The 23234-nt window shown below is 39.7% G+C and overlaps 1 protein-coding gene across 2 annotated transcripts; it reads right to left on the bottom strand.

Moving 5' to 3' along the window:
• Window positions 1-2587: 2587 nt before the first annotated feature.
• MED7 (mediator complex subunit 7) lies at window positions 2588-8774 on the bottom strand. 2 transcript variants are annotated; one of them, XM_047874722.1, is made up of 2 exons: window positions 8691-8774; window positions 2588-3679 (listed from the first exon to the last, which is right to left on the bottom strand). In XM_047874722.1, exon 2 carries the CDS (start codon window positions 3660-3662, stop codon window positions 2961-2963), a length of 702 nt encoding a protein of 233 aa, XP_047730678.1. In that variant the 5' UTR covers window positions 3663-3679; window positions 8691-8774; the 3' UTR covers window positions 2588-2960. The 2 variants fall into 2 exon arrangements, with proteins under 2 accessions (XP_047730678.1, XP_047730686.1); XM_047874730.1 differs by lacking the exon at window positions 8691-8774 and adding an exon at window positions 7313-7447.
• Window positions 8775-23234: the final 14460 nt, after the last annotated feature.

Here is a 23234-nt window from a genome sequence, read left to right as displayed (position 1 = left end):
AGGCAGAGGGCCACATTTTTCACTAAATGAAGACAATTAACAAATGATGGGAGGAGAGGGATTGGGAATATAAATTAACACAACCTATTTATTTTTTTCCCTTTATTTTCAAATTTTTACTTAAATTCTATTTAGTTAAGATACAACCTGTTTATTTTTATCAAAAACTTACATGTGCTCAATTTGTAGTGGGTATCTACAGTATGATCAACTCAGCACCTCCTTTCTCAAGAGGTAGACTATCTTCCATACGTGGACATCTTGGGGACTGCCAAATTCTTACAGGATTCAGGCCCCAGCTGGGATCAGGAATGCCACCCCTAATTCCCTCTCTGGACTGGTTAATCAGTCCTCCTTTTTTCAGGCAGTGGGGCAGAAAGACTTAACACTTGGGAACTGTTAGCAGCCATGTTTTCCATCCATTCATAAAAAGGCTGGTTTGTAAAGAGAATGAAGCTAACAGAAAGAAACCATACAGGAGAAATAATGAAGGGATCTGAATGGAGTTTGAGTCAGATGCTCTGGACCCCTTCCTAGTCCTGTTAATAGTTTGGATGGTCAATTTATCTTTTCATCATATAACAGCACAGTTATCATTTCAAAAGTTTGTCTTTTTGCTTCAACTAGCTAGAGCAGAGTACGAATACAATATTCCTTTAGCCCACTACACGGTCAAGTCATCTAGATTTCTTAAAACCAGTGCCCAAGGCCCACTCCAGAACAATGAAATCAGAATCTCTGTGGTCTGGACATCAGTAATTTCAAGAAGTGCCAGGCTATCGCAGATATCTCACTTTGAGGAATCAGTCTATCAGGAATATTCATTATAACTAGGAATGTAGAGATATATTTTGACCCTCACAAGATTGAAAGACTGTATTAACTTTTAACCTTGTAACAGTTATCAGATCACGACTGCTCCTTCATCTCATTGTAATTGCAGTTCACATTAGAACTCTAATTTAAGGGTTTTGGTCAGGTGCCACCTAGACCTGCAAGATCAGACCCTCCAAAGTCAGAATTTAAGATTCCTCATGGAATTTTAATCCCTAATCCTCCCTAAACACACACACACACACACACACACACACACACACACACACACACACACACCCTCATACAAATGATGTTGTGGCTCTTGTAATGTTGAGACTCATTTAGTTTTTTCCATGCAAACAATTGCAAAGCAAGCCAAAATTGGTTTAGTACCTCTTGGCCCAACATCTGCAAGGTTAACAAAAGGTTGAGGTCAAAGGAAGATTTCTTTGGAGAGTTGCTCAAGTGTTATGCACTTCAATTTAAGCTTTAAAGAGCCTGGACTGTGTTCCCTGAGCCCAAACATCTATACCAAACACATAACAGGAAAAAAAAAAAAAACTAGACTGGCCAACTAGCTGCCTAACAGAGAAGTATCTATTTGGCAACAGTCTACATTCCCAAGATTTTTAAAGAAAAAGATGCATGAATGTTTCACATACAGAATAGGCCTGTGGCTACATTAAACTGGACTTTGCCAGTTCTAGAACTAGAAACCTTCATAGAGCAAATCCCTGAAGGGTGATATACTGGAAACCAAGAACTGAGGAAAACCCAAAGGGGACACCTGGGAAAAAGCACTACCTTTATCAGTGATTCTTAAGCTTGAGTGTGTATGAGAACCTGAGAACTTTTTAGACCACAGCTTTTTGGACCCTACCCATGGAGTTTGATTTAGTAGATTTAGGGTGAGGCCTGAGAATCTGCATTTCTAACAAGTACCCAAGTGATGTAATGCTGCTAGACAACACTTTGAGAACCACTGGCCTACATAAAAAGAAAGACCAGCAGAGAACTTCAGAAACAAAGAAGATTCTCCACCAAGCCCCTGGTGGAAGAGAGGGTGGAGGGCAGAAAAGTGCAGAAATAAAATCTCAGTGCTCAAAACAAGCTGACTTCTTGCTCCTGGTCAAATCAACTAGGGTGGGTGGGTGGATAAGAAAAGAAGGGCTTACTCCTAGTCACTCAAAGACCCAACTGACTGAACCTTTATCATCTTCAAGTGGCTTCCACAGTCATCCTAGGTGCAGCCATCCAACCAGCAGATGAGAAGGGAATGGAGGAACACGCCAAGAAATTTTTATGGAAATGGCCTGAATTTTTGTATCCATACTCCATTGCTAAGAACTTAGTCCCATGTGTAGACCCAAGAGGAGTAAAAAAATGTGGACCCTGGCAGGGCAGCCACATCTTAAGGGAACAAGAATCTCCAGCACACAATCCAATAGTCTCTGCTATAAAATCCCCTTCCCAATGCAGGCTTCCAGCCTTATCAAGTCTTGAGCATAGCTTTAAGGAAAATGCATAGCTAATTAGACATTTACAAAAATGAATGTTTGTAACTAAAAGTGAACAAAGGATTTATTATCTGAGTAGAAAAAAATTATGAGACCTATCCAGGGTAGGGTCAAGTAGCTCAGATAGTGTGTTTACAGAAGCAGTAGAGAGGAAACACAAAACTGCTGTTTTATAACTCTATGGGATTCCTCTCTTTTAGCATGTTATACTACTTTTTTAGAGATTAAGTAAAATAAATCTAAAGATTTTAGAATTTCACATTTATTCAGCTTGTTATCCTTTATTTATTGATCATTCTTAAAGCAAATGACAAATCTACTTTTCAAAGATGAAGGCCTGCTATTACTGAGGATATCTCCAACATTCTATGCAACTCCAAAGCCAGGAATGTTTCACACAACTGCAGCACTCTGCTTTTTAAGGCGATTACCCTTAATGTATGCATACTCATTTGCCTATGTTTGTCATAAAGTGAAATGGCCTGTGACATCTCATGATTGATAAGGCTGGAGTCAAGCCATTTACATGACTTCTAGATATACCTCTTTTAAGACTCTCCAAGAGCAAATTAACCAATATACGCCATTTACTGAAAAGGGAAAAGAAAAAAAAAGAAGAAACGTCCTTCATGGTCTTTCATTCATTTCATCAATGAGGACACACAAGGCAGCATCTTTCTCTATAATCTGGTCTCTCCTATGACCTGAATTTTCTCTTTGCTGTTCATTCTGTCCAGTACAATTGTTGCTATCATCAGCATCCATTGGTTCAGTTTTTACTCTCATCCCTGCTTCTGAATGGGGCAAATCATCAGGCAAAGAAGCCAAGCAATTCTGAATCATCTCAATGACTCGCTCCAAGTGCTTTTGAAACCGTTCAGCTGTTTCAAGGCGTTGACGTTTCTGCACCTCCATCATGACTCTCAATGTTTCTCTTGCTTGGTGGGGTCGGTATTCATTTATGAGATGATGCACATGCACAAAAAGCAGCTTAAGATCTTCTAGCTTCTCTTCTCGTTTTATACTCCCAGGGCTTCTTATCAAGATATCTAAGAGGTCTAAGAAATTAATAAGAATAGACATATTGAGTTTTCTCAGTTCTTTCTTGTGATCAAACTGCATAGGATGAAGTCGTTCGATGCCCTGACTTTCTAAAGGGCGAATGATAAGATCGTCACATTGGAACTGATTGCCAAACATCATATAACTGTCTTTTATTGGAGGTGGAGGCTTGGGAGCTAGGCCTTCCTGAATATTTTCATCTGTATATTCCTTGATGTACTGCATTGGAGGTGGCGGAAGGGCACTCACTTGTTGTGGCTCACCCATTGCGGAAGATCAAAAATCTATGGAAATAAACCAAAAATTTAGAGTAGAGCTACAAAACAAACCTGTCACATTGTATACTACAGAGTATTTTCCTTTTTTTTCCTTGGCAGTTTGGGGCCCAGGACAAAATGATCTCCTTAGTTTCTAGAACAACAGGGTAAGACTGCCATCTTTTTCTAATTAGCATTATATCTTCAATCATCCGATAATTTTTTCTTCTTTGCTTAAGGTTTTCATCAGCACAAAAAATGTGTAGTATATTTTCATCTTTAAATAAAATCTGGATTCCTCACCAGTTATTCCATTTCTCTATTCCTCTCTACAGCCAAATTACACATGCTGCATATTCATTTTTGTCATTATCCAATTTGGCCTCAACCTACTAACTCCACAAAAACCATTCATCAAGGTCATCAGCAATCACCAAACAAGCAAATCCAATGGATATTTTTCAAAGGTGATTTTACTCAATGATTCTTCAGCATTTTCTTCTTTTTCACCACACTTCCCTTCTCCCTTGGCTTCTGTGAGCCTACATTTATGTTTCTCTCCTACCTCACTGGCCACTCCCCGTCTAGCTCCTTCACTGCCTCTACTCCACCCAAATTTTAATGTTGGCATGCCTCAGAGGGTTGCTCTGGGGCCCTCTTCTCACTCTAAACTAGGGCATCAATCACAAACTCAAGTGCCGAAGGGAAAAGGCAAGCAATGAAAACAGTGAAGCACTCTGGGGCAAGGATTCAGATGAATTAAGCACATGCATGCCAGCCAGATCTTAAAGCCTCCAGCCATTAGATTTCATGTGAGAATGAAAAATCATTGTTCCTCAGTTTCCTGATTTCTGAAACGAGGGCAAAAATCCAGATTTTATGCAGAATGTCTCGATTTTTAAATAGTGGTAACTAAGTCCAGAAATTGTCAAGTTCTGTGGGGTCAAAAAGAATTTATCTACAACAATCTTCGTGGTCTGCAGTTTTAGACCTCTGCTTTACAGTCTCCCTTGCGTAATCTCAGTCAATTCTACAGCCTCAAACACCAATTCTATCACTGGTTCTCAACCAAGGTCAATTTTGCCCACTAGGAGACATATGGCAAAATCTGGAGACATTTTTACTTGTCACAACTGGGGGATAGAGTGCTACTGGCGTCTAATGGGTAGAGGCCAGGGATGCTGCTAAACCCTTACATGACAGCCCCCAACAAAGAACTATCCATCCCCAAATATCAATATATTGTGCCAAAGTGGAGAAACCCTGGTCTATGATTTAGGACTCTGTACTTTCTACCTCCAATGGAGACTGCCTCAGTTTCTTCTGAATGTCTCATAAAGCATTCAAAAAAAGAATTACCTCCTCTCCTCCCCATCACAAATTTATCAAGTCCTGCTGATTCCACACCTTCACTATCTCAAATTCATCAGTTCTGGCCAAACCACCATTCCTTCTTGCCAGGGATATAATGGCTTCCCCCAAGGATCCTTCCGCTTTCACTACTGTTCTTCCACATAATAGCCAGTATTAATTGTTTTCATCCCACATGCCTTCTCCTTCACTATATCCTAGCAGAACTGTCTTTAATCTACTATTTTTACACTATTCTTTAACTATACTATACTATTAACTATAACCTCTTCTTTCAGTCTTTCCACATGCTTTTCTTCCTGCTTCAGGCAGTAGCTTAAAATGTCACCTCTAAAGAAAAGCTTACTTAATTATTCATCAAAAGCAGATCCTACCTTCTTTTATTCTTTGAACCGGTATTTGATTTCTCTCCCTGAGCAAACTACAAGCTCCATAAGAGGAAGGACTCTCTATCATAGTTCTATATCCACAACCTTGTACACAGAAGTTTCAGAAGCATTTGTTGAGCAGCTTCATCCATTTCAAGACAACTCCAAATCAATGGGAATTTGGAAGTAGGTACAAACATCTTTAATGTGTATTCACTCTTTTGGTTGTTTACGGTTTGTCTGATCTAGGACAATGAGTATCCAGGGATGATGATTATGACAACAGATAATATATGAGACATACTACGTGCCAGATAGTTATAAGTACTTTTCTCGTGGTTGTGAGAAAAGCTGCTTCCGTTTTGGAGAGGAGACAATTGTGGCTCAGAAAGGTTGAACCACTTGTATAACGTCACCAAGTAGTAGAGGAAGGATCCAGAACCTAAAGACTTCAAACAGTATACCATACTATCTTTCAATGATAAACAAAAAACACTACCTCCATTATAGTGTTGCTTACAATCTATCAAGGAAAATAGATTTAAAAAAAATAATAATAATAATAACTCAATAACTAACTACAAGTTTTAAGGCTACTACAAAAGACCAACAGATCAAACTACCAAAAAATAAATCTAAAAATTCCACACTGGAAAATGTATCATAAGCAAAATTAAAAAATAATCCCATTCTTCTGGGAGAAAAACACAAGTCTAAAGAGGAGCAAATACTAGCAATTTTATTTTGACTTTTTAAAAACATATTTTCTCTGACTCCACCCCCACTAGAAGGAAAGCATTAGGACTTCAGAAACTGCCTGTCTTGTTCACAGCTCTACCTCCAGCACTACAAGACCCTCAATAAAAGTCCAATGAATGAGATTTTTCAAAACCTGTGTTTTTTAAAAAACAGAAAAATAGACAAAAGAGGACAAGGAAAATGCAAATGCCGAATAAAGACAGGAAAGTATTCAGACTAGTACACTTTTAGAAGCAAATTTTAAGAATTTTCATCTAACAGACTATGAAGATTTCAAATAACCCATCGTTCAACAAATATCAGAACACCTTCTATGTGACAGGCACTGGCTTCCACAGAGGTCATACTCTCCTTTCTCTCATTTTCTTCAGTGCCATCCCAGTTTTAGAAGCAGCTCTTAGCTATTCTGGCCCCAGAGAAACCTGTTGGGGTGGAGGGGACCCACCACAGTTCTCATAGAAGCCATCTTCACAACCACCACATAACACTCGTGGCTGGTGGGCCAGTACCACCCAAGAGAATATGGGGCAAGTCTCATACACAAGTAACAGGAAACATACACATTTGGAACTTAATTTGGCAGTATCAAAATTTTAAATGCTGATATTCTCTGAAGCAACAATTCTACTTCTAAAAATTTATTCTACGCAAATATTGGCACAAGTACATAAACTTGTGCGTTAAGGGTGTTTAATGCAGCACTGTTTGAAGAGTATAATCCATGACTTCATCAATATGAGTGGTGGATAAGATATTCCTATGTAATATAAGACAGCCCTAAAGGAAAAAGGGGTGAAACTACACGGGCTTGGAAGGTTATAAACACTGTGTCTAAACACTGTGTACTGCGGGCGCCTGGGTGGCTCAGTCAGTTAAACATCCAATTTCGGCTCAGGTCATGATCTTGCGGTTTGAGTTTGAGCCCCACGTGGGGCTCTGTGCTGACAGCTCAGAGCCTGGAGCCTGTTTTGGATTCTGTGTCTCCCTCTCTCTCTCTGCCCCTCCCCTGCTCATGCTGTCTCTCTCTCTCTCTCTCTCTCAAAAATAAACTTAAAAAAATAAAATAAAACAAAAGACACTGTGTACTGTTTCACTTACAACACATGATAGCTGCAAACAGTAATAATCAACTTTTTAAAAACAAATATAAATTCAGACTTACAGAACGTTGTGTGAAAAGTACAAAGAACTTTCCATATTCTTCACCCAGATTCTCCAAATGTTAATAACATTTTCCCTCATTCGCCTTATTGGTTTCCCCCAATACTCTACCGCATACCCCCCAAACAAGAATGTTCCCTTATAACAAAATTATTACCAAAATTACAGAATTAGCATTGATCTGGTGCTTCAAAATCAATTTTAAACCGCCCAGGTTTCACCCCACTTAATCCGTTCTCCAAAGGCCAACCACATGTCAGGTACGTTTTATATCCTTAGTCTTCCTAACAATTCTAAGAGTTAAGTACTACTGTCAGTTTCATTTTCGAGAGGAAGATCCCGAGTCTCATTGAGGTGAAGTGTTTGCACCAGATCAAAAGGCTAGCAAAAAGCACAGCAGGAATTCTTATCCTTTTAGCTGCAAAGTAGCAGCTCTCTTAAATCAGTAAACGATGAATCTTCTAAATGTACAAAAGGAACCTGACATATTACAGACATTATTATTATTTCCCTATCACTTCTCTAGAATGAACTTTTCAAAGGCAACGTCTTTAGTAAAACCAGCGCCAAGCGTTACACACGGTTATCAGATTTAAGAACCACCTTCTAGTGTTTGCTCCACGCTGGGGGCTTGACCAAAAAAAGGAAGGTATTCCAGGGTCCCACCCCCAGACATATGATTCATTTCGTCTACTGTGAATGGCACCGCGGGAATGTAGCTTTTAAAACATCCCCAGATGAGGGGCGCCTGACTCCGGCTCAGGTCATGATCTCACGGTTGGTGTGTTCCAGCCCCGCGTCAAACTCAGAACCTGCAGCCTGCTTAGGATTCTGTGTCTCCCTCTCTGTCTCTGCCCCTCCCCCGCGCACACTCAGGCTCTCTGAGAAATAAAAATATAAACCTCTCCAGATGAATGTGACCATTAGGCTTGGGATCGCCTCCCTTCTCCAACTCCCCCCCCCACACACACACACACACTCCCCCTTAACTCAGCCGATTGGACCGCCTCCCGGAGGAGGAAAAGCTGCAAATAATACAGGGATGGTCATTCTCAAATGACACAGGCCGGAGACCAGAGGAGTCGCCAAGGCCACACAGGTTAGCAAAACAGCGGCGAAGGCCTAGAACTCTGGTCTCCCAACCTGCAGTCCCCATACGGAGGAAGGGAGTCCTGAGCCCGCCAGGCCCAGGGTATCTTCCTCCCGGCTCCCCACCAGCAGCAGCGAGGCCGCACTCTCCGAGGGACCCGGGAGAGGAAGGGGACAGAGCATACTCCGCGCCAGGCCTCCCCCATTCCCAGGCCGCCCAGAGGAAGCCCCGAGGTCCGGAAGAAGAAATGCCCGCGGAATCGAGCCCCAAGCCGCCACCGCCCACTCACCTCAGCCCAGGGTTTACACTGGAGCCGCCTTCGCCTCCGCAACCGAAATCCGGCTTCCGGCCACCTCCTCCAGGAAGAAGCCACTGACACTGTCCCTTGATTGGCTGGAAGCTCTGTCTTTTAGCCGAGGCCCTAGTCCCGCCTCAGACCAGCGGCTTGCTAATGCGCCTGCGCATATATCCCCTCCGTTCGGTGGTATAGTTGCCTGCGGGTTTAGGAGTTGGGGGGGAGTGTGTTGGTACTTTTTGCCAGTGAAAGTAGCTGCTGGGAGCTCCATTCCTTTTTTTCCTTTTCTTTGCCTTTTTTTTTTTTTTATTTTTAAAAAAAAATTTTTTTTTTCAAAGTTTATTTATTTTTGGGACAGAGAGAGACAGAGCATGAACGGGGGAGGGGCAGAGAGAGAGGGAGACACAGAATCGGAAACAGGCTCCAGGCTCTGAGCCATCAGCCCAGAGCCTGACGCGGGGCTCGAACTCCCAGACCGCGAGATCGTGACCTGGCTGAAGTCGGACGCTTAACCGACTGCGCCACCCAGGCGCCCCCCTTTGCCTTTTTTTTAACATCTGAAATTAAACAACTCATCCATGTGCCTTATATAAAAGTTAGAAAATGCAGATAAACAGGTTTTTTTTTTTAATTGTATCTACTGTAACCACACCGTCGAAAATAACATTAAAAAATTGTGGTTGAACTCTATATGATTAATTTTTAATCTGGAAATATTTGTGAACACGATTGGGAATCAATAACATATTCTCAATTTTCATTTCCTCACTGTCTATTCACATATGTTTTCATTTATCTAATTATATTTCCAGGTAACAGATTAACAGGTTAAAAAAAGATATCAGTTAAAGATTCTTTTGGAGGTTATTTTCATAAGAAGTCACAAATTTATAAGTTTGTGGGAATCTCACAAGAGCAAATTGGACACACACACAAAAGGTTGTTATTCTGATAAAAGTTCTCAACTTTACCTCTTTAAGATTATTTGATTTCATTTTTTACAAAATTAGGGGGTTCCAAGTATATACAAGTGTAGAGAGAGCAGTGCACTGGTCATCCACCCATTAGATCTAGACATCATTTCATTTCAACATGCGTCTCTAAAATAGATGGACTCTTATTTTCTTCCATAACCACAGAACCATTATTTCATCTAAAAATAAATTAGTAACTATTTAAAATCATCAGAATCAAGACATTATTTGGATACCAATTATTTCAGGATCCAATAAGCCTTCATGACTGGCTGATGTTTCTTTTAATTACCTTTTAATCTAAAGGTTCTGTTAAGTAACAAAAATTCAAGCCAGTAAATTTTAAAGATCTAATTGGCTTTATTAATATGTTCATGAATTGGACAGAATCCCATCTAGCAAGTAAAGGAGAACTCCAAATATTTGTGTAAAATGGAAAGTTTTTATGCAAAAGAGGGTTGGTACAAGGAAGTTATTAGCAAAAGAGAGGATTGTTTCACACAAGGTCACATTCCCTTAGTGGGAAGAGCAGCAGTCTTATTGTGAAGACTACTTCATCTTTCTTTGGGAGTCTGGGGACAATGGAGAGGGTCCATGTGATAGATTAGCTCATTGGTGCTGACCAGAAAATTCCAGATTAATTGGATTACCATACCAAAATTCCACTCTTGAAAAGGTTGAAACTGCATTTAAGTCTTGGTTTGCTGTCCTGTGACACCTGACTCCACATTGGGCCTGTGGTTTTCTTTGTAATAGCCTTCCTTATCTCAATTGTCCCCCCATATCAATGTATTTGTTGAAGAAATCCCTTCACTTGTGGGCACACCCCAATCAGACTTTCTCCCTGACTAAGGCCAATGTGGCTTACACCAGGGCCTATGGTGGCCATTCTTAGTCCTCATATTCCTCTGCCCTTAGCAACATTTGGCACCTTTGATCCTATGAATTTCCCAGGACTCCATTCTCACTTCTTAGTGGGATCTCATCCAGGTGATAATATCCAGGTGATATCCAGGCCTTGGCAACACACTTTTCTTTGTACTCAGACCCCCTTATCCAACAGTGTCACACATCTTTACTCAATTGCAAAGACTCAAATCTAAAGATTTATCTGTTAACTCCTCTTTCTCCCATACACCATTGAAACTACCATACCTGACTTTTGTATTAGTTTTATTTAGAATAAGTACAAGTCCCAAATATAACCAATTTGCACCATTCCCACTGCTAGTTCATGCTACAGGACCGGAAACCAGACTTCCGAAATAGCCTCCTAAAGGTTTCCTTGCTCCTACTTTTGTCCTCTCTTAGCCTATTTATCACAGTCTTAACATATAAGACAGATCTGACCACTGCTCTATTCAAAATTCTCCAAGGTTTTCTATCACATTTACAGTAAAATATAATGTCCTCACACTGGCCTATATAAAGCTGTACAAAATCTAGTCCTTGGCTGCTTCCCCAGTATAATCTCCTACCGTCTTTTCCCATGCCCACTCTTCTCCAGTTACAGACCTTATTTCTTACCCTCAAATTGTCACCATAACTCCTGCCTCAGGACCATTGCATTTGCCTGCACCTCTCTTCTGCAGATATTTACGTGCCTCACTTTCTCACTTCATTCAGGTCTGTGGTCAAATGTGACCTCAGAGAGGTCTTTCCTGGTCATGATCTATAAAATAACAGGTTCCCTAATTATTCTCTTGGGGGATGACTCAGATCCCTTTAGTGTGCATTAGCCTTTCTTCATAGAACTTATCATCATCTGATAACATATTACATAGTATATTTATTTATTTTCATTGTCTTTCTTCCAAAATACAAGTTTCATGAGTGTAAGGCCTTTTTATCATTCACTGCTACATTCTCAGCACCTATAATAATGACTGAAATTGACAAGTACTCAATGAACATTTATTGTATAAGTAACAAAATGAATTTAATCATCATTTTAAAATGAATTCACAGTGTGACATTAATGGATAAACCATTAATGGATAAACATTAATGGATAAACCAGTCTATTTAGCCCCACTGTGTGAAATTACCTTCCTTTAAATTTTTGCTGTTATTAATACATTGGATGAACATCCTGGTGTGCATCTGTTTGTACACATGCTCATTTTTTTCCTTAAGATAAATTCCTGGAAATAGAATTGCTGGCCCAAAGGTACGCTGTCTTTCAGGTAGTAGCAGGACCAAGGCTAGAATCTAGAACTCTTGACTCTAAGTCTAGTGTTCTTTACAATAAACTACAAATAAATAATAGTATAAAATTCAAATTGTGAAACAGGCTAGTGAAAATATAGCATGTAATAAATATTTATTTATGTGGCTATATTTTGAGAATCTGAAAGGAAAGTTTACTCCTTAAAGATGTCTTCTGCAGCTTGATGAGGAATATGTCCATTCAACAAATCTTTACTGTATGTCTACTGGCCCAGGTAACTGTTCTAGAAGGTAAAAAAGACAAAGCCTTGCCTTCTAATGGAGAGACGCATAGAGCAACAAGCCAACAAACAAGAATTTCAGATAGTGATAGAGCTATGGAGGAAAAAAATAATCCAAAATAATGTGATAGTTATGTGGTTTTGGGGGTAGTTACTTTATTGAGAGTGATCAGGGAAACCTCTCCCAGTGGTGACTTTGGAGCTAGGGCATAAGCGATGACAAGGACACAACCATGCAAAGACTTGCAAGGTAGCAAATACAAAGAGCCCAAGGCTGCTGTGATCTTCCAGAGTTACAGAGACAGCACAAGGGGGCCCGTGTGCTGTATAACTAATGGGCATGGAAAGAGTGGTAGGTGAGGGGCGGAAACAGGCAGAGGTCCATCGTACTGGTATCTTGCCTGTAGTAGCTAGGTACATTATAAAAAACATCATTATTTATCATTTGAGCCTAAATGGCAGCAAATATATTTTCTCTACCCTGTTGATTTTTTTAAGGTTAGTTTATTTAGAAATAATTTACATACAGTAAAATTAACTTCAGGTCAATTTCAGTTCGATGAGTTTTGATGAATATCTACTGTCATAGAACAACCACCACCAGAATTAAAATATAAAATATTTGTATCACCCCAAGCAATTCTTTTATGCCACGCTTTGTATTCAATCACCTCTCTTCACCCCCAATGCCTACTAGCCATTGATCTTATTTCTGTTCATATGGCTTTGCCTTTTCCAGAATGTCATATAAATGCAATCATATAATATGTAGATGTTTCATGTAAAAACCTTTGAGGTTCATTAGCATTGTTGAATGTATCAACAGTTTGTTCCTTTTTACAGGTGGAGAGTATTCTATTGTGTGGATGCACCATAATTCATTTATTTGTTTACCAGTTGATGGACATTTGGGCTGTTTTCCTATAAACATTTATATACACATGCTTTCATTTATTTTGAATAACTACATAGGAATGGGATTGCTAGGCCTTATTATACTTATCTGTTTATCTGTGTAAGTGTGAAACAGTTTTCTAAAGAAGCTGTATCATTTTTCATGTCTGCTAGCAAACTATGAGGTTCACAGTTACCCTACATTTTCAACTGCACTTGGTATTTTCCTTTTAATTGTTATTTTTAATAGCTATGTAGTGTTTTAATTTGTATTCCCCCAGTGTTGAATATCTTTTGTGCACTTATTTGCCACATGTATCTTCTTTGGTGAACTATCTGTTCAAATTTTTTGCCCATTTTTTAATTGGCTTCTTTGTTTTCTTAGTATTGCATTATAAGATCTCAGGGGCACACACACACACACACACCCAAGATACAAATCCTTTATCAGAAATGGGTTTTATAAATATTTCCTAATATTTTTTTCTTAATAGTGTCTTTCAAAGAACAGAAGTTTTTAGTTTTGATGAAGTACTATTTATCAACTGTTTTCTTTTTATGGTTCATACTTTGTCTACTCTATAAAGAAATCTTTACCTAATCCAAAGTCACAAAGATTTTTCCCATGTTTTCTTTTTTCTTTTTCTTTCTTTCTTTCTTTCTTTTCTTCTTCTTCTTCTTCTTCTTCTTCTTCTTCTTCTTTTCCTTTTGTCTCTTTTTTTTCTTTTTCTTTTCTTTTCTTTTTGCACATGGGAGTCCAACTGTTCCAGCACCACTTACCCTGATTTCCATTTTGTTGGTATTACTACCTCTATCATTAATAGACAAATTTGCAAATAATAATCTCTGAGCTGATATTAGTCAATTACATTGTATCTTTGCTTGTTAATCAGCCCAAGTAGAAGAAATGGAGGCTAGCAAATTAAATTTTTCATCTCTAGTCCCTTTTGCTTCCTGACATATGATTTTTATCAGCTCATATATATTGTTTAAACAATGCACTTTGGGTGAGAGTCATTGCTAAAGCATTGTTACCCTACAATCTGCTCTGTAGTTTCAATTTGTAATCACAGTTTTCATGTCGTTGTCTCATGGGTACTACAGACCTTATCACTAATAAAGATCTCAACCCCCTAGACCTGCCTGTGACAAATGGGGAGTGGAGGATGCCCGCAGTTTGTTTTGCTTGCTACAACTTTCCATGGCAGCAGGGGGCAGCAGTAACCTTGAAATCTGGGAACTATCCCCAGTTTAGACTTCTACAACAGCAAGATTTCAGTGCCACATATGAGGTATCACTGAGGGACAATTTCAGTTAGCTCTTGCAGGCTGAAGAACTTAAAAAGGATTTAGAATCCTGCGAAAAGGCAGGTAAGCCCTTTTGAATTATTTGTTGTAGCTGTTACTGTGGTTAAAGTCTGCATTTACATTATTATGTGAGGTTTCACCAAGGAAAAAGTAGCCCTGCCATTATTGTAACTATTTTTAAATCAACACAAAGTCTACCCATTTCATTGGTTGCTAAATTTATTTCCTGCACACTCCCCAAAGAATCTGGGCTATAAACAACCTATTTAGGGTCCTTTTTAAGGTCCATCTCAAAAGTGACCTTCTCAAAAAGGTTTCTCCAAGTTTGCCCAAATAAAAATTACCTCTGTACCCTCTTTATAGCCTTGTTTCTGTACTTACCGCACCTCTCTACCTTAAGTTGTAATTATCCACCTGCTTTATTTATGTGGTGAGAGCTTAGTTCCTGATTTTTCGGGCATCAGCTCTGACATTCCCAGCATTGTCTCCCACATAGCCAGGGCTAAATACATTTCTGTTGAAACATGAATATTGAACAAAAGCAGAAGAAAGAAGAAAAACTCCATGCTGTTACACACACATCGCAAGTGTGTAAAATTACAAGCTGCCTGCTGGTGGTTTTTTTTGGGGGGGGGGGGAGACCCACAGGCAGGCTCCATGCCCAGTATGGAACTGATGTGGGGCTTGATCTCACTGTTGGTGAGACCATGACCTGAGCCAAAATCACAAGTCAGACACTCAACTGACTGAGCCACACAGGTGCCCTATGAACTGCCTGCTTTTGATATTACTTCCTATCAGGACTGGGACTAGGGTCAGGTGTGAGGCACTTGCCTCAGATGCAACATTAAGGAAGGGAGCAACACTCAATAATCAAGATAAATAATATTTAAATGCAATACTTTAAAGATAAAAATTAAGGCAAAAAAATCCATAATGGATAAAATATTATAATTTTAAATAAGAACAAGATCAGTAGTCTACATATTACCATTTTAAAGAGGAGAGGCCTTTCTGTGGGACTCTGTCATTCAAAGATTGGAATTATTTTCCTAATGTCCTCTTATATTTTTAGAGTTTAATGTCGCATCTGTATTCTAATAAATTTGTTCATTTGCCATTAAATATTGCACATCAACTAAGTGCCAGCTACTCTCCTAGAGGCTGTGGGCATAGTGGTCCAACCCACTGCAAGTCCAGAAGCTGCTTCTCTGCAGTTACCTGAGAAGGTCTTTACCCACTTGATTCTATCTATTTCAGGTACAGAATGAGGTCTTAGAACCTTGGGCCTCCAAAGGACAGATACATATTTTATTACTTCAGACCTCCACGGGGATCCTGTGTCCTATATACAGTAAAACCTCGGATTGTGAATAACTTGCTCTGCGAGTGTTCTGCAAGATGAGCAAACATTTCTAATAAATTTTAACTGGATAAACGATAAATTTTCTTGCAATACAAGTAGTACGTGATGCTGAACATCACATGATCACAACTGAGCCAATGGTTCTCTCTCTCTCTCTCTCTCTCTCTCTCACTGTGGGATTGTGGGTGATCATCTCCCATGCACAGATGCTCAGTCTCAGGCCGTGGTGTTTGGCAGAAATCAGTGATTTTTCAGAATGTTGGAAGGTGCCCACAACTGGCACTAGTGTATTTTTTGACATTTCAAAGCACCTATGGACAGTCCTTTGCTTTTCCACACAGGAATAAGCTTAGGGATGCTTTGCTTCATTCTAGGTCAGGCTGCCTGTAGATAGAGACCCTTTTCTCTTCTGCCTTATTGCCAGTTACATTAAATACAGTTTATGACAAGAATTTATTAATACTGTATTGTAGTCAATATCTGTTGAGCATATACAATGGCCCCCATGCAGAAAAAGGTTGAAAAGAAAGGTGGTAAGAAGGAGATTATTGCAGTGGAAGTTAAGAAGGAAATCATGGAGAAGTAGGAACAAGGTACGTGAGTGGCCAAAATTGCAAGATTTTGGAAGTCTATGTCTGCATCTCATCTGCAGAAGAGGAGGAGAAAAAGGCAGAGGAATCCTTCACTTCAAAATGAGATTGGGGAGATGTGTAAAATGTGGGAAACAGTGCAAAATTTTGTAGACAAGCACCACCTGAATAAGGCTATAGCAGTGTGAGCGGTGAATCTGTTTAATGACAATGCAATATCATGTTTCTGCAAAATCCTCAAAAGGAGGCAAAAGTAAGTGTCATTTTCCTTATTAAAGTTTCATGAAAAGAAAAAGATTTCATTGAGCCAATAGAGAGCAGTGATTCTGTTAATGATAGTGAAAATCATCCTACATAATAACCCTCCTCTCTCTTGTCTCCCTCACACCAGACATGAAGGTTTTCAAAGGTAAGGGCAGGTTAATTTATTTTTCTTTATATTGTGTATTTTCTTTATTATGTTGTATTATATTACAGTATTGTAATCACTTCTATATTAATATTTTTGGGTTGTGAAACGAATCATCTGAGTTTCCATTATTTCTGATGGGGAAATTCGCTTTAATATACAGATGCTTTGGATTACAAGCATGTTACCAGAATGAATTATGCTCGAAAACCAAGGTTTTACTGTATGCAGATTCCAGTCTTTGTGACTTATGTAGGATTTGGCTATCTTCCTTCTCTATCTACTGTCCTTTGTCCCCTTATCATCTCCCCCCAGCTCTCACACCTGAGTCCCAATTTGTCTTCCGACATATGTTAAACTGGGCTGTGGAACCCTCCAATTGAATCAGAGTCAAGTAGAGTAAACTCTGGCCTGAGAGTCAAAAGACCAGAGCTCAACCAGTCTGGTGGATAACCTGGGGCAAGCCATATCTCCTCTCAGCACAATGAGAATCTCAAGCAGAATCCGTAGCCTCTAAGTCATGGAAATGCTTTCCAGGTGCCCAATGAGGCAATGAGCTCGTTCACTCCAGAGCGCCTCAACATTCATCTCTTTGTTTATGATGTTCCATTTAAGATTTCATATAAAAAAAGATTTTAAAGGACAAATTGTACCAAAAGTTTGGAAATCACTAGATCATATGGTCTCTAAATTTGTTGTTTTTGTTGTTTATTCTCAAGTTAGTTAACATACAGTGCAGCCTTGGCTTCAGGAGTAGAAACCACTGATTCATATCTTACATCTGACACCCAGTGCTCATCCCAAAAAGTGCTCTCCTTAATGTCCATCACCCACTTAACATCCCTCCATCCGCCCTCATTTTGTTCTGTGTATTTAAGAGTCTCCTATGGTTTTCCTCCCTCTCTGTTTTTATCTTATTTTCCTTCCCTTCCCCATGTTCATCTGTTAAATTTCTGAAATTTCCACATATGAGTGGAAGTTATTTTAAAGATTTGACATTTATTAGTTCTGTTGGTATCACCCTGTGTATGTATTGTTGAGTATATGCAACTTAAAGAAAGCAATCTTACACATTTCAAAATGCATGTGAAGAGTCGTGTCAAATGGGAAAAAATATTTTTCTTTCCAGGGTTCAGGAGAAAGCTCTGTAAGTCCAATTTTTAAATAGACTGTATTTTTTAGAGCTTTCATATTCAAAGGTTTAGAGTTTTAGTCTCATAGCAAAATTGAGTGGAAAGTGTAGAGTTCCTATGTAACCCCTTTCCCCATCCACTCATAGCTTCCCCTACCATCTACATTCCCCACCAGACTGGTACCTCTGCTACAACTGATGAACCAATATTGACATGCCATATTACACAAAGTCCATAGCTTACATTGGGGTTCACTCTTGATATTATAGGTCTATGGGTTTTGATAAATATATAATGACATATATCTACCATTAGAGTATCATATAGAAGTCTTACTGCCCTAGGGTGCCTGGGTAGATCAGTTGGTTAAGTGTCTGGCTCTTGATTTTGGCCTGGACCATGATCTCACAGTTCATGGGATCAAGCCCCGCATTGGCACTGACAGTGTGGAGCCTGCTTGGGATTCTCTCTCTCCCTCTCTGCCTCTGCCCCTCCCCCACTCACATGCATGCACACATGTGCTCTCTCTCTCTCTCTCTCTCTCAAAATAAATAAATACACTTAAAAAAGAGAATAAGTTTTGCTGCCCTAAAAATTCCCTGAACTTAACCTATTTATCTCTCCCTCCCCCATACCTCTGGCAACCACTAATCTTTTTACTGTCTCCCTAGTTTCACCTTTTCCAAAGTGTCATATAGTTGGAATCATATATTATGTAGCCTTTTTAGATTGGCTTCTTTCAATTACTAATACGTATTTAAGTTTCCTTCATGTCTTTTCATAGTTTGATAGCTCATTTCCTTCTATTGCTGAATAATATTCCATTGTTTGGATGTACCAGAGTTTATCTCTCCACTTACCTACCGAAAATCACCTTGGTTGCTTCCAAGTTTAGGCAATTATAAATAAAGCTTCTATCCGTGTGCAGGTTTGTGTGGACATGTTTTCAACTCCTTTGGGTAAAACCAAGGAGCACAGTTCTGGATCATATGATAAGAGTATGTTTGGGGCACCTGAGTAGCTCAGTCAGTTAAGCGTCCAACTTTGGCTCAGATCATGATCTCATGGTTCATGAGTTCAAGCCCCATGTTGGGGTCTCTGTTGTCAGTGTGGAGCCTGCTTGGAATTCTCTGTCTCCCTCTCTCTGCCCCTTCCCCACTTGCTCTCTCTCTCTCTCTCTCAAAATTAAGTAAATAAAAACTTTTTAAATAAACACATAAATATATAAATAAATTCAGTGTGAGATCCTTCTGTTTCTCAGCATGACAAGGTATGTTTTGGTGGAAGCCCGGATGCTTTTGTATTATGTTAGGAGACTCTGGGTCTGATTTAAACTTCTTTTAACAGCCTTCCTCTAACACTACTCCAGCAAGGGAATGGTGGGGTGGGAGAGGGGCACCACCTTGTTATGAATATAGAAGTCCAGGTGTCCTACTTGGCCTCAGTTCACATGCCAGAGATAGGAAGTGCTTCTCATTACTTTCTGGCAAGGTGAGATTTCCAGCTCCCTACATGGTCTTCAGTGATATGGGAATGAGTGGGGAGGGACTTCTTTACCAGCTGGCTGGATAAAAGTCAGAGCTCCTAACCTACCATTCTCTGACACCACCCAGTGGGAATATTGGATGCTTTGTTACAGCCTCATGAGGATGTTAGTCTAGACTCTCCACTTGATCCTTGCTTTCATGGGTTGTGGGGGGTCAGGAGCATGGATTTTTCTGTGATGTTTAGCTGAGTAGTTCTTGTCCAAAAGCTGTCTTTCTTGGCTGCACTTTTACTGGTCTTTTGGCTAGAGAGATAAAAGCTTTTGTTGGGACTTTTTTTCCAGGATTACCAGCTTCCTCTGCAGCTCCAAACCTGGAATGTATAAGGCAAAAAGAAACTCAGGGAACACACCACCATGTTGTTCCTCATTTCCTGCAGTCCTTGGCTGTTCTGTCTTCTTCTCTCCACATTTCAGAGTCTTCAGAGTCTTCATTTCCAATGAAAGGAATGGGGAAAAATGTGTCTCCTCCATCTTTCTGGAAGCATAAGTCTAACGGGTCCATTTTTTTAGTAAGCAATGAATTATTAAGACAATCAATGGGATGTTTCCTTTTTCATATCTACATATTCTAAAACCTCTAAAATAGAAACAATTTTGCAATAAGGAAATGTGTTTCATTTAAAAAAATTTTTTTTAATGTTTTATTTATTTTTGACAGAGAGAGAGAGAGCATGAGCGGGGGAGGGTCAGAGAGAGAGAGAGAGACACAGAATCCAAAGCAGGCTCCAGGCTCTGAGCCATCAGCACAGAGCCCGATGCGGGGCTCGAACTCACAGACTGCGAGATCATGACCTGAGCTGAAATCGGACGCTCAACCGACTGAGCCACCCAGGCACCCCATTTTTAAATTATTTAAATTCAAAGCCATGTATAGTGTATTATACCCTTATTGGCTATCACCAACAACAAGGTTTGTGGAGTCCGGGAAGGAGATCACAGCACATCACACTAACACAGTGTCACAGGCTGTTCTCCAAGAGGCAGATTTGGAAATGGCATTTTACGAGAGGGTTGTTAAGGAGTGACCCTAGGACCAGCACCTGTGGGAGGAAAGGATGGAAGCAGGAGGCACCTAGGGTGAAACCAAGCTGCGATGCTGGCCCCATGGGAAGCTCTTGAGCTAGAATAAGCACTTGAGACATGGTCTGCCTTGGGATAAAATGGCCAGATATTCACACTCCATATCAATTGTTTTTTGCTGTGTGCTCTGGGAAGTGTTACCTTGGGTGAGGGAGTTCTCTGAAGGAGAGACAATTTCCAGACCCACTAAAGGCTGTCCATGGGCAGGACTACCAGCAGCCAGGGCTACAAGTCCTTCATTGAAGGAATGACTACCCCACGTGGATATTTCAAATGGAAGTGTACCTTTCAAAACACCCCCTCCAATCTCTTCATTTTATGGATCCTGTGGCAGAAGATAGGAAGTGACCTAAGGTCACATATCAACAACCTCCTCCCCCAAAATTTCTCTTCATAGCAACGCTAGTGCCCTTTACAAAGTGCAAATTTGATGAAGCCACCTCCTTATTTAAAACATTTCAGTGACTTGCCATTACTCTAAGGTCAGAAGTTAAAATCCTTCACATGACCACAAAGCATCGTGTGTCCTATTCCCACTGTGCTCTCCAGCATCTCTCTTAACACTTTCATCCTGCCAATCATGACACTGCCTTCAATATTTTGAGGCACTTGCTTCTTCCCACCGTAGCACATCTTCTGTCTGGAGGACTCCATTTGATCACAACAACCCCATGAATGACCTTATTCTGCTGTTGGCCAAAGATTCCTTTTCCATCTTGTGTATGTATGTGTAGGTACCAGACTTCTAGTTTGGGACGCTAGTTAGTAATCAACCATCTGCTGCTTCATAGCCCTTACAGCAGCAGAATTGTCATGGTGATGAATATTGCTATCAAAAATATTGGCTCTATCTGGTAAGATGTATTGACTTGATGTCCCAGTTGATATCTCCCCCAGGAGGAAGAGACCTGTTGCTTTGAAATACGTATTTACGCGTGAGTGTTTTGATGAACCGTCAAGATAGAAAAGGAAATGCAGAGAAAGTGCCGGGCAGAGCATGTTGTGGTGTGCAAGTCCCAGCCTCTACTTTACTTCGGTGGCATTTGTGTAAATCATGGGTCGGCTCAGCTAACACCCTGCATGGTAGACAGATAAGGTTTGTATTAAGAAAGGCTTTGGAGGTGTAGGAGTAGGAATGCGGAATGCAGTCTTGTAGAACAAGACTAAAAGAAGGACAAAAGACAAAACTATGGTCCACAGAATCATGAGATTAAGACATTTGTATCTACGATAATTCAGCCTCTGGCATAGCATAAATTTGAGACTCTGAGTGCAAGGCTTTGGAATGTGTTCCCCTTTATCTCTCTCCTGTACCCCATACCCTCTCATATTCCCAGGAAGCCTCTCCAAAGCCCCTTTCAGGTCTTTGAGGACATGCTTCTCTCTCTCCTCCTACTTGTACCCACTGCTTCAAGAGTCAATGCCAAGGATACCTTAATCCCCAGCATCTATTGGTCTTAGTATATCAGAAACCACAAGAACCACCCACCAGAGCGACTGGAGAGGACTAAAGTCGCTGATACTCCCAAGCCACCACTCCTGCCGGAGTACCTTGTTTCTCATCTCCCCCACCTCTGCCACACACATTTGTTCTACATACACTGGGGACAATATCCCCAAGTTTTACTGAAATCCCAGCTTCCAACCTAGTAGACACTATTGTTGGACAGAAGAATGCAAAGGCCAGGTGGATAACCTCCAGGCTTACACCAATATATATGAGTCTCAGAATCATTTTTCTCAAATCAAACTTTTATCATTAACAATTTAATTATTTTCATAGGCTTGTGAAATCTATTTACAGCTTTTTTTTTAAATTGAAAAGACAATGTGATTCCTTTTTTACAATAGGCATTTTTTAAATATATACTCTCACTTCTAATGTAAGATGATTTTTTTTATTTTGGAACTTATTTTCCACTTGCATGCATAATTTACACAGTTCATTTGTACATGGCATTTTAAATTATTCTATTATTTTTTAACAATATATCTAAACCTTATCGATGTTCCTGAATTTTGAGTATTTGTGTTGCTTAGAATTTTTATTTTATACTGACTGAAAGATATCTTTCAGATTTAGATATTTTGTTGTCTATCTCTCTTGTGTCTATATTAAAAGGAAAGTGTTAATGAAATAAATTTGTTAAGGTATTCCTAAGGCAGGGACTGCTACCTAGCTGACAACAATTTAAAAACCATCCTAATTTCAGAGATGTTAAAATAAAAAAAGATTCAATAATAAATTACCATGGACACTGTCCTTTGCTTGATAGAACAATTCTCACTCTGTTGAAGCTCTTTGTGCCTCCCAGGTCATCCCTCTCAGCTTTTCACCCTATAGACACCTACTGTTTGGAATGTGGTGTGTAACTGGTTTCTTGTTTTTCTTTACACTTTTAATATGTATTCCCAAACATATTGTTTGATCTTGTTTTTGAACTGTTCTATAAATGGAACTACATCATATGCATTTTTCTATTGCTTCTATTATTCAACATTGTGTGAGATTCATACATGCTAACATGAATAGATGCTATTCATTTTCACTATTGTATAACATGCACTGTAGTCAGTACCACAATTTATAGATCCTCCTATTTGATAAACATTTGTACTGTTTCCAGGGTTTTGCTATCACAACTTGTTTTACTGTAAACATTTTCCTAGTTGTCTGCTGAAAAACATATTTGAGAGTTTCTCCAAAGTATATACCTAGGAGGAAGAATTGTTAAGATTGGATCTGGGGTGGGCAAAACTTTTCTGTAAGGAGCCAGATAGTAAATAT

The sequence above is a fragment of the Prionailurus viverrinus genome, chromosome A1 (assembly GCF_022837055.1).
Source record: "Prionailurus viverrinus isolate Anna chromosome A1, UM_Priviv_1.0, whole genome shotgun sequence".
Classification (NCBI taxonomy): Eukaryota; Metazoa; Chordata; class Mammalia; order Carnivora; family Felidae; genus Prionailurus; species Prionailurus viverrinus.
This window is presented reverse-complemented; position numbering and strand designations above follow the sequence as displayed.

What these genes read in the sequence shown, in the direction of transcription:
- MED7 (XM_047874722.1), bottom strand. Translation starts at nt 3,662, where the DNA reads ATGGGTGAGCCACAACAAGTGAGTGCCCTTCCGCCACCTCCAATGCAG.